We start from the raw sequence: 15,580 nt of genomic DNA, 5'->3' as shown, positions 1-15,580 counted from the left end.
CAGGATTGGAGTCTTAATAATGGAAGTTGTTCTTTAACCAGCAGACAGACTTGGCAGAGTGTACTTTGAGCTGTTCAAGTCTGGCCTTGAGATATTTTGTTGTAGACAAAACTTTTGCCTTGATAATTGCACAGCCTGAATATTTAATATACATATATAAAGATAAACAGATTCAGATATAGATTCAAGACATCTAAATATCTGTGAAGACAACCCTTTTTCTTTCCCCTAATAGACCAAGGAGTCTTTTTTTCTTATTTTCCCAAACCATAATTCTGAAGTGTGCAAGGCTTACTAGCTTAATACTGTACAGCTTGAAAGCATGGATGATCTATTATAGCACCATCGTGGGCTTTTATATCCCATTTGTGCCGTGGTCATTTTGGGTGTTCTACCCTTTCATTTGACCAGGCAACCTAAACCATGAAAATGTTTAGAAGTGGTTAGCCTGGTTTTCATCTCTCCAGCAACATGTAATATGTGGAATTCACTTGTAGGGAGACCTAGGTTTGAACTTGGACTAGAAAAAGCAGGAAGACCTTCAGCATGATTCTGTTGAAAATGCTTTTGTTCTAGCACTGACAGAGCTTCAGATGATTGTCTCTGTGCATAATAACATCTGTTCAGGTTTTTGAAAATCTCACAACCACCCCAGTAGTCTTGCATTGGAGTATTTGTTAAAGAAATGCTATGAGGCAGCCATAATATCCTGACCAGATTTCCATGTAACTTTACCACTTTATAGGCATACTATAAGCATACTTTTTTTTAGTACTTAGGACAGCTTGCTTAGGAACTGGTATATTTTAACCATTGTATAACAGCAAAGTTTTGAATCACAATGAGAAAACCAGAGGCTGTTGGACTTCTGGGAGTTAATTTTTGTTTTCCTATTCGGTTTTTAATAATTTTGTTTTAACATTTTAAACTCTTTTCTCCATAAGTAGTACATAAAACAGAATCCCACATTGAAATGGATTTTTCTGTCTTACCTCTGTGGCCCCTTAAGACCTGACATCTGCATTCTGATGTTCTACTGACTCACAAGAGCTATTTATTACCAGCAGGTAAATGGCTCAAGGGTTGAGTAATTTATAATAGAAGACTTCACCTCTGAATTCCTTGGTCATGTGATGGTAGTTCGGGTCTTATTTCAATTATACAAACAGGTGTCCCCATGACACTTTACTGTAATTAGAAGGCTACCTAAGAGCTAAGAGACAGCAGAATAATGATGTGCAAATTCTTCTGGGTTTGTACCCAGGGAAGATATTAGGCTATAAATTTACTTATATTCTACTGACTCAGGAGAAGGCTAATGTATATTTCTTTACACCAAATCTATTCAGGAGTAAGCCCCTTTTTTGTCTGATGTGCAGTAGGTTGGTGTGCCAGGTTTAGACTAATTTTCATGATTTGAAAGTATGCTGAAGGGTGAGTTGTGATGTGGGCTGAAGGACAAACTACACATGATGCAGCACACCCGTCTGGATCTCTCCATATTTTGGGCCCTTTCCTAAAATACGTTGTGTGTGTGTGTGTGTGTGTGTGTATGCACATGCGCACAGGGATCAGGCCTGCAACGTGGAGAGAGAAGAGTTTTATACTATGCTAGCCTCCTAATGCAAACCCCTCCTCTCCAGAGCTATTAGTTATGGATGGGAAACACACAAGCAGTCTCTGAAGCAGGAGGTTCTCATACGAAATGTATGTCCCCATGCCACAGCGCCCATCTAAACCGGAACACCTGAGGCTTTTTTAAGGAAAAAGACACCAGGATATATGGTTACTGATCTCCCACGTCATGCCTTATCTTTGGAAGCTGCTGCATTTTCTCCTGGCAGTGGTGCTACACCTTTAACAGGGATGCTACAAGCAGAACAGGTGCAGACCTCCCTATCACATCATTTCCACATTGGCAACGAGATGCATGTGTTTAATTTTCCATGTATGGAGCAAGCAACAAAAATGTGACAAACCTAATTTCATTTGTTGTGCAACCTACTGTCTTGCCAAAGGCAAGGTGGTTCTTTTAAAATGAGATTCAGAAGCAATACAAAATACACAAGTAAGTGAGAAGAGTAAATATTTTATTCTAAAACAGCAAGCAATGTATACATACCAAGCAAGCACTTCAATCTGCCACTTGGAAGCCCTCAAGAAGCGGCGAAGCGACTTCCCCAGGTAGCCTCAGTTTGCACGGCCCTGCAGCCGATCAGTCTATGCATGAGCTTCAAAGAAACTGCCCAAACCGTCTGATGTTACAGATAGCCTGTTGGGCCTTCAAGACTGGCTATGTGCAGATCATCCATTAGCCACCCGCTCCCAATGCCTCACTTAATCAAAACAATGTCCAACATCAAATAAGGTACCCAGCATTATCATCTACAATTGATGAGGCAGCTGGTGGTGATGGAGCTTCACCTCTTCCCAATGTTCTCACAACATCAAAAAACTTAACAAGAGTGAGGGAGGGGGAAGGAACAGAGGCAGGAAGGGCTCCATGTCAGATCACTAACTCCTCAATACATTTTGTCTTCTGGGTGCATTTCCCATACACCTACTGATGGATGTTCAGATTAGGTTTGGTAGACTGCCATCCAGAGATTGCTCCCTTGACCTTTGAAACTGCTGCACAACAGGGAGCTGAGGCAGCAGGTGTAACATCTGGCCCTGCCACACGGCAGGTGAGGGAGTGGGTGAACAAGAGCCAGGGCAGCTGATGACGTGGCTCCCTCTTCTGCTATGCTGGGGGATTTTAAAGCTACACCACATTCTTCAGGTTGTGACCTAGCAACCTTAGTTCAGAGGACCAGGCATGAAACTAGACCGCTGTTGTCCTTGCAAGGCTTTCTGGCAGCACATCTGATAAAAAGCTTGCATGCAAGAAACAGTGTGGGCTTGGACACAGTGAAGCAATTTCAAGTCAATGACTTCAGCACACACCAAGGCTCAACCCACTTCTGTCTGAGCAAAACAGGATCTCAAAGTGGAGGAAATCAAGCCATTACTATGAATCTTAGTCTTTTATTTTGTATCCTTTGAGTAATTGACAATCATCAGTAATGAATCAGCATGAATATCTCTGAATACAATATATTTTTTATTGTGCTTTCAGGAATATGTGTTTCACCTTCCTTTTTTCCTACAGAGTTTTTGTAATAGAATCCAGAGCTTCTCAAGAATAAATAAACTTTATTCTGAACTTCATACAGATGAGTATTGCCAAAGCACATGGGAAGATTTTTGAAGTTGTTATTTCAAGTTTATACAACCAGATCCTTGGACTTATGATGATTATTACAACAACATCCTTTCCAAAGGTGAACTAGTCCACAACAGGCTGCTTGCAATCTGGCATTTCATGGTTTCTTCGGCTGACAAAACAGCGTACTGACAAACTTGCAATCTCAATCTATGTCCTTTGAGTCAATATGGAACTACTTCCAGTCCTTGGGCTGGTGAAAACAACAGGTGATCACAAGCGAAGAGGTCCTGGCATTTAAGGACACCCCCACAGACAAACAATTCCTTGCATAGCAGCAGATTTTCTAAGAAACTTCCTAACAGCCCAATCCTACGCATTCTTGCTCATAACAGCTGTACTGAGCTCATGGGCTTACTACCAAATAAGTCAATTCTATACCCACTAACCTGGGAGTAAGCCCAACTGACCTTATGTGAGGTTGACTTCTTCATAGATGAGGCACAGGATAGTTCTATTAGGAATTTTGTCTGCTTGCAATATTAGAAACTGGCCCAGTTTGACAAACTCAGGACCCCATTCAGTCTATTGCCCTTTGTTATGAATTGTTATTCACCACCAGATCTTCTAAATAATATTATTGGTTCCTTTCTATGACAAGGACCGAATGGGCATACTAGGGGGAAAGCGCACAAAGAGGTGATGTACACCAGTCCTTGTGGCTGACAAAAATGTGGAAGTAGAAAGTAACTCTGATTTAAATTATTGGGACCAAACATTAAAGCACGCAAGCATATTTAGATTGTGAAATTATGGCCAGTTATTACAAGGAATCGGAGTCTCTCTCCATTGTGGAGGAGTGGCTGTGTACCCTCCCTACCATGATTCTTGAATCCTACGTATAACAGCCTTATTCACACACATTCCTTCCTTTTCTGAGTAGTTATCCTGCTAGCTGGACCTTCATTCCAGGTCTGTATATGCACAGAGCTTTCTTGTGTCTCATATTGCTACGGAAGTGTGTGCATGGTTGATAACATGGGAAAGGACATATATGATTTGTATGTATGAAAAGAACTGTGATGGATGGAAGTGTCAAAGTGTTTATTATCGCATCATGAACTGAAAAGACAGCAGCAAATTCTGAACAGGCAAAATTAGAAAACTTTATAGACCCACACATTACTCATCTATTATGGCGAACAGAAATAGTTAATTTCTTTTTGGATCTGTTTGGGGTTTTAAAAAAAAATGTATAGTTCAGATTTCATTTGTAAGCTTCTCAATTAGCATCTGACATATTCATTAACACTATATAAAGGCATCTGGATTTTCTTTTCCTTACAGATTATTTGTTTGCCATTAGCTCACCACTTGATAATAATGATCTTGGAGGTTTAGGATAGTAACCAGCAGTTATTGAAGTATTTGAAGAAAATCTGGTGAATCTATAATCCAGTGGTAAATCTGCAAGAAATAAACAGACCATTTCTTGATCAGGTATGAAGCTTACATCGCATCTAAGAAATCTCTTTAAGCTAGGAAGAGCAGTATTTTTCTTCTTTAAGCTCTTCATCTGTGTGCTTATTATTGCAAGAATTTAATCATATGATTACATATATGGCACACAGAGTTCATATACCTGAGTATGATAATGGTAGTTGGCTTATCCACCAGGAATGCCAATTTTTTTTTTTTAAGAAAAGTGTTTTCACGTGTGAAACTTTTATAAATAAACCCGTTTTCTCCTTTGCATGTAAAGCTTTGGCAATAATAAACTATACATGCTAGCATATCAAAGCAAAGAGAGAGAGAGAGAGAAACTCTACGTTGAATGCACCATTTAATGCGAATAAAAATAAGAGCAATATGATGCATTTTATAATTGTGGCTTTGTAATCTCTTATTTTTATGACAACATGGAAAAGCAATAATGTGCAAAGTATTTTAAGCACTAGACTCTTTGTTGGTATTGCTGCAACAGATCAACAAGTTTACCACTCTGGAAATAGGGGCTGTTGGGTGGGAACCACGTACAAAGATAAAAATGCTGTTATTAGTTAGGTTGATACTGTGGGAAACTTTTTAAAGTGCTTTTGTAATGTGCTCTTAAACAGTGTCTAGGGAGCACCTTCTGGAAAGGTAGACAGGGACAGATTTCAAATGTGATTGCATACAAACCCTATTGTAATTGTATACCTAAAGGGATGCTGACTGTGGCATAAAATCCCCCTTCAGATAACTAATGTCAACACATTAAAGGTAACTTGCATTCTTGTAAGAAAGGCTACATATCACACTACAGTGGTACCTCGGGTTAAGAACTTAATTCGTTCTGGAGGTCCGTTCTTAACCTGAAACTGTTCTTAACCCGAGGTACCACTTTAGCTAATGGGGCCTCCTACTGCCGCCACGCCATTGCCACACGATTTCTGTTCTCATCCTGAAGCAAAGTTCTTAACCCGAGGTACTATTTCTGGGTTAGCGGAGTCTGTAACCTGAAGTGTCTGTAACCTGAAGCGTCTGTAACCCGAGGTACCACTGTAATTGCATAAAGTTAGGTATTCTACTCTCTGATTCCAAGCTAACTTCATAGGAATATTATTTACTGGCTGCCATACATTAATAGGTTTCACTTCTTCTGTCATAATGTTTGTACTCTGATTGGATACGAATCTATCTAATATGGGGAGATAAATATTTAGGGAGGATTTCAACATCACGTTAGGGCAATTGTTCTGTCCATGAAAGCATTTTGTTTTGTCACATGGAACGATCCCCCCCCACTCCTCCCCCAGCCCAATGTTCTGGGGGTTATCTTGACCCCTGCCTGAGCAGATTTTTGCAGCGTGGGATAGAGCAAGACCTGTTGTTTAAATGGAAGCGCTTTTTGCAGAGCTTCCACTGATGGGACTCAATAATTCATTATCACCCACCCACCTACCCTGCGCACAATCTCTTTCAATGTTGCCTGTGTTTTGCCCATATAGGCTACCATTTGTTTCATTGACTGGTTACACTTAAATCAGTATTACTATTCCTCACTGGACTGAAGATTGCAGCTTGCAAATAACCACTGATCCCCCAACTTGTGGGCTGCACTAGACCACTTTCCAGGGTAACTGTATGCTCACCTTTGAGGCAAAGGGCTCCAAAAGGACCTCTCCAAACTGAGTGAATGGGCAGTAAATGGCAAGAACAATTCAGTGTGAGCAAGTGTGACATGTGCATGCTAGGGCAAACTATCATGATTCAACATATATGATCATGGGGTCAAAGCTGGTCTTTTTAGTTTGGAGAAAAGGTGAGAAAGAGACTAGATGATATAAATGCATAAAATTAGGCATGGAATGGGGAAAGTGGATAGAGGAATGTACTGAGAAAAGATGTTTTATTGCAAATTGTAGTGTTTCAATTTTGTTATGACAGGGAAGACGTCCAATCCTGTCTTTGGAAGACCCAACACTAGAAGATCACTGCTGAAAGAATATACTGATCAAATTAACATTTTTCTGATGTATTTTTTCTGATCCTAATGATCATGCCTGAACTCAGAGAGTCATTTGGCAATCTGAATGCCACAGTTAAGATCTGCTTTTCTGGAAAGTGGCGTGTGTGTGTGTGTGTGTTACACTTCCACTGTGAGCCGTTGTTGTCAAGGATGAGTCCACCACCCGGGAAGTCAGTCCCAAATGATAACACTGAATATTTGTTTTATTTAAGGGTGGCTTACAAATAAAACATGAAAAAAAGTTTAGGATGTTGCAACCTGCAGCTAAAATCTAGCATAAGATGAGCACAATGTTGCTGTGTTTTAATTTTATATCTTTATTGTTTGTTATTCTTTTTGTGAGGTGTCTTGTAAGAATCTTTCATGGCAGGATACGGATAATGAAAAGAAGTAAAGATTTAAATTACAAATTAAATTAAGAGAAATTAATCAATTACATTTTAAAAGTAAGTTAAATTAAATTAAAACAAATTAAAATGGAAAAATGTCCTGTCTCTTTTGTCAGGCAAGCTTCTCTCAGGTAAGGGTGTTCCCTATCCTGAGAATAGCCACCTGCCTGGTCCTGAACACCTCTATAGTACTGCCATTGGTCAGGGGTATCAACCAAGCTTTAAAGTTCTTGGCATTTCACGGGGGAAGGGCAGTTGAGGTTCCTAACTTGGGGTGCCCCAACTGTAATGCTATGTGGGGAGAAGAAAGGGCATAAGGAGCTCAGAAAAGGGCAAGGAGCTTTGACTCCCTTCAGGATTCAGAGACTGTTATAGCCACTACTGCTTGTTTTAAAAAACTTGAAGTATTCTGCCAATTTGCATCTTACTTGTGAAACGTGATGTTTACATCATAAACAATATAAAACTTTTTAAAATTTTACACGTGGAAAATAAAAGAAAACTGCATTCTTAGTTTACTTTTTACCTTACATTTCTCAAGAGACAGAGTACCAGGTAATCAAAATGAAAACATGTATTTTGTTATTATTGGTCAATCTGAGACAGCATTTGTCTGGACATTTCTCCGGGGGGGGGGGGGGGGAGATAATATGCTTTTGTCTTTGGCTACAATTATTTGCGAAGAAACCCTTCTTATTTGAGGAGATTACAGAGATTACTTGGTCTTAATATTCTATGGTGCTCCAAGTACATCTAATAAAGGATTTACATTTCTGGGTTATCTCTTCCATTTGGATTAGATTATAATTATCTGATGAGTTACTTCCTTGAATGTCTGACTAAACACTGTTTTGTTTCTGGGTACTCCATTTTGACAGAACAGCTTGTGATATTAATCTGTTTTAATGGTTTGCAAGTTTGTCAGTAGACAGAAGGGGGCCCAGCTCCAGCCTCTTGTGCTTACTGAACATCAAAAAGCTTTTCACATTTCTCCAAGTTAAACAACAGCAACAGCTTGGAGGTTGTTTGCAAATAAAACTAGCAGGGTAAAGAGCTCGTGTGTGTTGGAAGCAGTTCCTTTTTTGGCAGCTCTTGAACCAGCAGCTCTTTACAATCTATTTCTTACAAGCTGAAAAAGCAACATAGGGATTCAGTTTGGGGGTTTGATAGAAGTTCCTTGGGTGGCCACTGCGATTAGATGGGCCACTCAGCTGATTCAACAGGGCTATTCTTACTGTTGTTTTGCCCAGCAGAAAGGGGGGGTTAGATCGCAGTGTTACTTCTGAGTAGGCATGGCCAGGATTGTTTGGTAAGTTATCATGGAGGGAACCAGGACTTACTATGTTTCTAGTTTTGAACAAAAATTGATTTCTAAACTTAAGAAGTCATATCCTGGATTAGTTTTTATTGCACAGGAAAAAGAAGACTCCCAAAAAATGGGATATCATCTAAACTACATGAGATGAATGCAAACAGCTCTGATTTGTGTTGGAAGTGGGGTAAATTAAAATAAAATGTTTTTATTTTCCACTGCTGGTGGTCCTTCCTTTTGGAAGTCGCTTTAACACTTTTTTTTAAAAAGAAAAAGAACTTATCTACACCCTATTTTTTATAAGCTCTTCTTCAAAAGGGGGTAAGAATAATTGTTGTTCTATACTATAGCAGCAACTAGATTATTGTGTGCTAAGTATTGGAAATAACTCTCAAGATTATTCATTCTTACCTGCTATTGCTTCAATACTTGGGATTGTGATGGTGCTATAAGCACTAACACATTTGCAGGACCATGTAGTTACTAAAGTTTCCTCTGTGTCTTCCTTTCCTGGAATGGTATCCACAAAGAAAGAACCCCACTGTTTAGAAACAGAAGGAAGAGCTTTTGGATGGTGTCCCTGAAACATAAACAAACATGGATATAAATACAAGTTCCACATGTGCTCTAATGCATACATGCCTGGAATTTTTGTATAAAATGGTTCCGAAATGAAGTGGTTGCCAACTTTGGTGCAGAAGCTACAAGAAATGCAAATTACAAAGGCATAAGCCCTTGAGCTAAATGAATGCAATGCAACTAATAAATCCTCATCGAAGTAATTCTTTGGTTCTCTGAACACCAAGGAAATTTAAAAGAAAAGAAATCACCATGGGGATGATTAACTTTGTTTTGGCTTTCCCCAAGCTTGTAGGTGTGGGTGTGTAGAAACCCCTGACTCTTGTATGGCTAGTGTGTAGCATGTTGGACAAAGGTAACAGTCACACCTATTGTTCCAACTGTTTTTGCCTCTGGCTCTGCCCATCACCAGCATGTGACTCTTGAAAAGTTGCCGTGAAAATGCGGCTTTCAGGTTGAACAGGGTTCTCCACCTTGGAAACTAAAAGCTCACAGAATGTTTTTGAACCAGTAGTTCCTGTAAAATGATTACTGGTATGGCTTAGCACCACCTACACCTTCCATGCAGGAGAGCTTTCTGTTCCCTTCTATAATGGAAAGGGTTCCATGGTCAGTTTTTTTTCACAGAAGTTCCTGCACACATGGAACTTACGACAGCTCTCACTGGACCTTCCAGACAGTAGTTAATCTATTTACCTACTTCACGTCTTTCTAGGTTAGCTAATTGTGAGCGAAGTGCAGAAATACGTGCAGGAAGTCTACTGTCATATGCATCAAGGTGAGAGTACTGAGGCAGTTATAAAATTTTAGGCTTCAGGTAGATCAGGCTGTATCATAAAGTCAAACAGCATTGGTGGATATAGCTTTGGAGCTATTTGCAAACTGGATTCTGCCAGACTATCACACTGCAGGCATCTGGAAAGACCAAATTTTCACTTTTGGGGGTGGGGTGGGGTAGCTTTCTTCTAAAAATAAGTGTGGGTGTGTAATTACTGATATGCTTTTGTTGTTGCGTTTGGTTACATTTTAGTGGGTTTTTTTGCTTGTTTGTCTTGTCAATGACTGGTTATTAGTGTTTCAGTTTTGAATAATTGTGTTGTATGTCTATATTTCATTAGAAGCTGCCTCAAAGTAAGTTACGCTGAAAGGCGAGATATTAATATTTAAAGTAAATGAAAATTGGGCGCATCATAATCAAATGCGACACCAGCTGTTTCTGCCTGACACTTCCACTGGCTGATTTTTGTACTTCCCTCACTCAAGATTAAACATGGGAGGTTGATTGGGATAATTTTAAAATAACCTTAAAACTGTGTATAGGAGACAAAAGGAAATCCCTTTGCTAATTGGTCTTGCTAATTGGTATATTCCGTTGTAGGGATGTAACTGTTATGGGCTGCTCTCCTGTGAAAAGGGGTATAATGAACTCACAGCCCTGACCTATCCTAGCCCCACTCAGCTCAGAACCCTTTGATCAACCCAATTGGCTTCTCCTCTGCTTGCTTGCTGTCACTGGTGGTAGATATAGGAATTCAACACAAGCCTATGGGAAAATTACAGAAACTGCCTGGCTGAACTAAAGGTCTTTAAGGACAGACCATGCAGGACAGAGATTAGAGTGCAAAATCCAGGAAATGGACACCAAACTAATTCCCTTGGAGCACATGCAGGATTCCTAAAACTGCCACCCGGCCCTTTGTTTGGTTAGAAGCAACAACCAACACTGTCAAGAAGGCACAAAAGAAAACCCCTCTCCCTGGTGGTAACATTTGTTCCGAGTATTCTGAAAATATGAATATACGTGAAGTTTTTAAAAAGTGTTAGCAGCCTGGCCTACATGAAGAGCCTCTTATTTAGATTTTTGTGGTGTTTCTGTTGCAGTGTAGAGGTGGGGAATACATTTCTTTTTTAAAGGGTGTATTTGTATTTTCCCCGGGCTTTGCTCAACACAGGAAGGAAACTGCCGTTTGAACACATTTTCCCCCTCTTCTGACTTTGATGTGCTATTCTATGCTATTCATAAACGAAAAACAAAACCGCATGACACAAAAGGCAAATAGTGTTATTGTTATTAATAGTATTACTATTATTACCATCAATCACAATTTAGCAGCACTTTCAGTATATCAAGAGCTTCATCATCTCTTATTTTGTTTATTCTAACGTAAGATGAGGTATGTACCGTATTTTTCCGTGTATAAGACACTTCCTATTTTTAGAGACCTCAATTTAACAAAATGGGGGGGGGGGGAGAGATTGCCCAGTGTATAAGACGACTCACAGTTTCCCCACATAATTTTAAAGTAAAAAAAACTTTAAACTTTAGACTTATACATGGAAAAGTACAGTAATTATCCCTAACTTATAGATGAAGAACCAAGGTCAAGGGAATAGATGTTTACTCAAGGCCATTCAGTGAAATTAATGGATGAATAGGAACCACACTGTCTCCTTATTCATGCCCTCTATACCTTAAATCATTAAGATTCTTGTAACATGTCAACAACATAAAAACTTTTTTAAAAAATGGTTTCCTCTGAACCTTACTGTCATGATATAGGGTCACATGTACTGGGTCATGGTTTCGATCCCCATGTTGGGCAAAATATTCATGCATTGCAGGGAGTTGGACTGGGTGACCCTTGAGGTCCCAAACCTACAATTCTATTATTCTGATTAGTGTTTATTTGTGCTTGCAAGTATGGTCAATGCAACATTCCATGCTGGGTGATGACTGTTGCTCAGAGGAAGTACATCAGCTTTGCATGCACAAAGGCCTAAATTTAACCCCTCGTCTCTCCTGGTACGCCTAGGAGAAACTCCTTCCTGACTCCCAGGAGAACTACTGCTGGTCAGTGTGGACAATACTGAGCTAGATGGGCTAAGGGTCTCTTTTGGGAGAAGCTTCCTGTGTTCCTAATGTGGAACAAATGAAGAACATTGTTTTTCTGCTCGTACTTCAAATTAATGATGGCAACTTCTTGGCGACCCACCAGGGAATTGTTATGCACAAATTCCATCAAAATGAAAACTCCAGGGTTGTTTCCAGTAGTGGCCCTCTGCTGGCAAAAAGCTCCCATCAGCATAATGGAAGGAAGGTGGTTTTCTTTTTCTTTTTTCCAGTTTCTCATTTTTATCCACACCCCCTTTCCCTCGCATGTTGTTCCAAAGTGTCCCGCAATCCTCTGGAGCAGATTTGAAGGTTGGCATGTTAACAAGCCGGGAGAAGGGGAATGGCGAAAATCACCTCTCCTCCTGTTCTTCTGATGGAACACTCTACTGGATCAGAGTGCCTTCCTTCCCCGAAGGGACACCACGGTTGCTTAGTTTCTAGTCATTGCCATACAGCTTCTCTAATAAAATTTCCTCGTGGCTTGTGCACCCAGTGAAAGTGAATATATCAATAGATATGATGATCAAGGGGGGGAAACCACAGGATTGTGTCTTGTCAAAGATTAATATGACTATAAATGTAGCAGTGATCGACAAAAACAAAGAAAATGGGAGAAGCAGTAATTTGAACTGTGGGATATCATTTCTGGCCAAATAAATGTTTGTGAGCTAAAACATGGGTTATCAGCTAAAGGAGCTAAGGAGAGATGTATGTAAAATGCATAAATCTGATCCATATCCAAATGTGTGTGAAAGCACAACTTAATACAGATACCACCTAAGTGCATTGCATAGTTTTCAATGGGATGTGCTTTGGAATGTGCATTCCTATTGACATTCTGTCACAACTAATCCTGTTGAATTAGCCTTCAAAGTATTTCTAGATAAGAAGTTTAGTATTGTCACAGAATTCTGCTGTACTTATATCTGTATGCATGCACAGATCATAAAGTTATGATGTTTTGTATTTAATAAAGGGGGGGGGGTGGGATTACATGGAACCTGGATATTTAGCATCCTTACCTCATACTTTCCTTTCTTTTCTAAGGGTTCAGACTCTGTCTCTGTAGGCACCATAGCATGGTCCCCTTGAAGCTCCTCTAAGATGAGGACAGTCTCCCAGTTACTATAGTGATGGGCTGAGAAAATATCTGAGTGCATGCTGTCCCCAAAGTAAACAACCTGAAAGTGAAGCGGCAAGACAGTTGTAATCTGCATGCAGTGAAAAGGCACGGTGAAGCACAATAGAGTTTCAAAACAGCCAAATAAAAGGTATTGAAGTCCAATAGATGTTTCTCTCCACGCTGCTCCCATTCCCACCCCAAAACGACAGTAGATTGTTATGAGGTGGCTTCTACACGGGACAAGAGAGTTTGGCAATGGCTACTGGCATTTCTGGAGCACCAGGCAGAGGGAAATTAGTCACTAAATTAAGATAAGGGAAGCTTATATGTGAACTTTTATTGGAAAAACGAGTCACATCAATCCCAGGTTTTCCTCTTTACATGCCCAGGTGGGCTTTGTAGAGATTTTATGCAATTAAAATCCAAGAAAAATACAGAATAAAGAACAGACACTGTTAATTGTCATATCATACTATGAGCTAATCTTGCAGATGGTCAGCATGCAGTCTGAAAGGCAATTTTATTTGGCCCACCAAAGTTTAAAGGTTTGATATAAAACATTCCCGTTTCACTCATAAGAAAAAAACAACAACCAAGCTTGTTTTCAAAGGTTATGAATGTTGAATGTCACACATTCAAACACTGCTGTATTGCTAGTTAGCACTAATCTTTATAATGAAGCCTGATAATCTATGGCAGAGTCAAGATGTATGGTAAAATTTTATTTTTGTCTCCTACTCCTAACCAATTCATATTGTAAGTTATCAACTCTGCTGCCTCTGAAAAGTTGATCAGATGTACTAATACACTGAATTCAGGCTGATGTTGAGAAAGCAGCTTCACAAGACGATGGCCTGTTATTTGACTTAATCTTCATTTTTCTAAATACCTTTGGTTCTAGTTTGCCAGTCATCTTCTTCAGCAACTCATACAAATGGGTTGCATTACCTTGGGAGTACCAGCCAGGTTTGTCCAAAGATAAGAGGGCCTCTTGTTCCTCGTCATTCTCTGAAGGAACAAAGCAAATTTACCCATTTTAGCGAAGACACAAAGAAACCAACCACTCTTCTGGAACAACTGCTACAGAAACCAGGCACAACTTTGGGACTGTTACTGAGTAATTTCGACATCGTAACCAACACAATGCCTTTCCCCATTGCTTCCCATCATTGAGAGTCACCAACAACCTCAACAACTTGACTGTGCAATTTATCTCAGAGAGACCCTTCGTTCTGCTTGAGCTATTGCCTTTTTAAAAATACTTCATTGAAAACAAAATAAGGACTGCTGTATGATGGTATTTTCCAAAAATGTAAATGACTCAGATGTTACATGAAGATTGGTCAGTGAAGTAACCAGCAGTTCTTTCTTTCTTTCTTTCTTTCTTTCTTTCTTTCTTTTTTGAAAGAGGATAAACTCTACATGGTAGTTATTTGTATTTTGTCCTTTACAAGACATCATGCAAGAGGTTAGTACTGGGTTACAGCAAGTGCACACGTGAAGAGAAAAAGATGTAAGCCAATAGCATGACTGGGACTATTGCCAGGTTGGAGCAATGGAAGGACTAGCTAAGTCATAGCAGGTTCATATCTAGTTAGTCAAAGCAGTGGCAAAATGGACCACAGGGAAAGGACTGGCAAGATGGGGGGATATGAAGAGAAGGGCAGAATGGGAAGGCAGCAGGGCAGTCAGAGAGCCTGGAGGGCAGATGTGCAGACTAATAGGCAGTCACAGCCATGGAACCAGGTCAGGAGGAACAAAAAGACTGGCCTACTAGGACAAAAAGGGACCTTCTTCCTCCATGCTGCAGCTTCACATAGCTCACCCCAAAGGGGCACCAGGTTTAAACAATGCATTAATAGACAATTATCACTCAGATGCTATCTGCTCATTATAATGACAAAATAATAAGGTAGGCCACTCTGTGGAGCTAACAGATAACACATGGATACAAAACAAGACTAGAAACCATTCATGTTAAGAATGCTTCCAAACACTTTATTTTTTCATGTAACAATGCTGCAAGCTGCAGCTCGCCATGAGTGGCAGCCTCATTTTTGTATTGTGTATCTTACAATATAAGTCTGTAGGTGGATGCTCTCCCAAGAGCACATCCATAGAACAGGCCTGAGATGTGTCAGATATGGAGCCAAGAATAACAGGGGTTTGAAGCTATTTGGCAGATGAGGGTCGCGGAAGGGATCTGTGCAGGTTCTATAAACTGCAAGGTTGTACTCTAGGTGGGGAATAATGTGTATCTGCTTTTGTCAGACTACTTCCTATGCTACTGGCTTAGCAATACAAATGCTAAACTAAAATCATAAATTCAAGCTGCAATCATATGCACACCTGCCTAAATATCAAGGAATTAAGTGGGACCGATTTCTGCATATACATACGTAGGAATGCACTATCAAGTTCTTATTCACATAAAGCATACCCTGGCACAGAACCCATTCCACCAGGCTATAGGTAGATCATCTCCCTTCTTGTCTTAACAATCTGCTTCACAAGCACTTTCACATGTTCTGCTATGTACATATTTACACTGTCTACAAGGAAGAAAAA

General features: G+C 39.9%; 1 protein-coding gene across 2 annotated transcripts in view; it reads right to left on the bottom strand.

Annotated features, from left to right (window-relative positions):
* Window positions 1-4,452: 4,452 nt before the first annotated feature.
* NT5DC1 (5'-nucleotidase domain containing 1) overlaps window positions 4,453-15,580 on the bottom strand; it is a 90,810-nt gene continuing 79,682 nt past the window's right edge. For both annotated transcript variants that reach the window (XM_033143641.1, XM_033143640.1), the window contains 4 exons: window positions 13,902-14,020; window positions 12,912-13,070; window positions 8,829-8,997; window positions 4,453-4,672 (listed from right to left, as the gene is read on the bottom strand). In XM_033143641.1, coding sequence (XP_032999532.1) covers window positions 4,554-4,672; window positions 8,829-8,997; window positions 12,912-13,070; window positions 13,902-14,020 — 566 coding nt within the window. In that variant the 3' untranslated portion in view covers window positions 4,453-4,553. The remainder of the gene's footprint in view (window positions 4,673-8,828; window positions 8,998-12,911; window positions 13,071-13,901; window positions 14,021-15,580) is intronic.

Source organism: Lacerta agilis, chromosome 3 (genome assembly GCF_009819535.1).
Source record: "Lacerta agilis isolate rLacAgi1 chromosome 3, rLacAgi1.pri, whole genome shotgun sequence".
Taxonomy (NCBI): domain Eukaryota; kingdom Metazoa; phylum Chordata; class Lepidosauria; order Squamata; family Lacertidae; genus Lacerta; species Lacerta agilis.
This window is presented reverse-complemented; position numbering and strand designations above follow the sequence as displayed.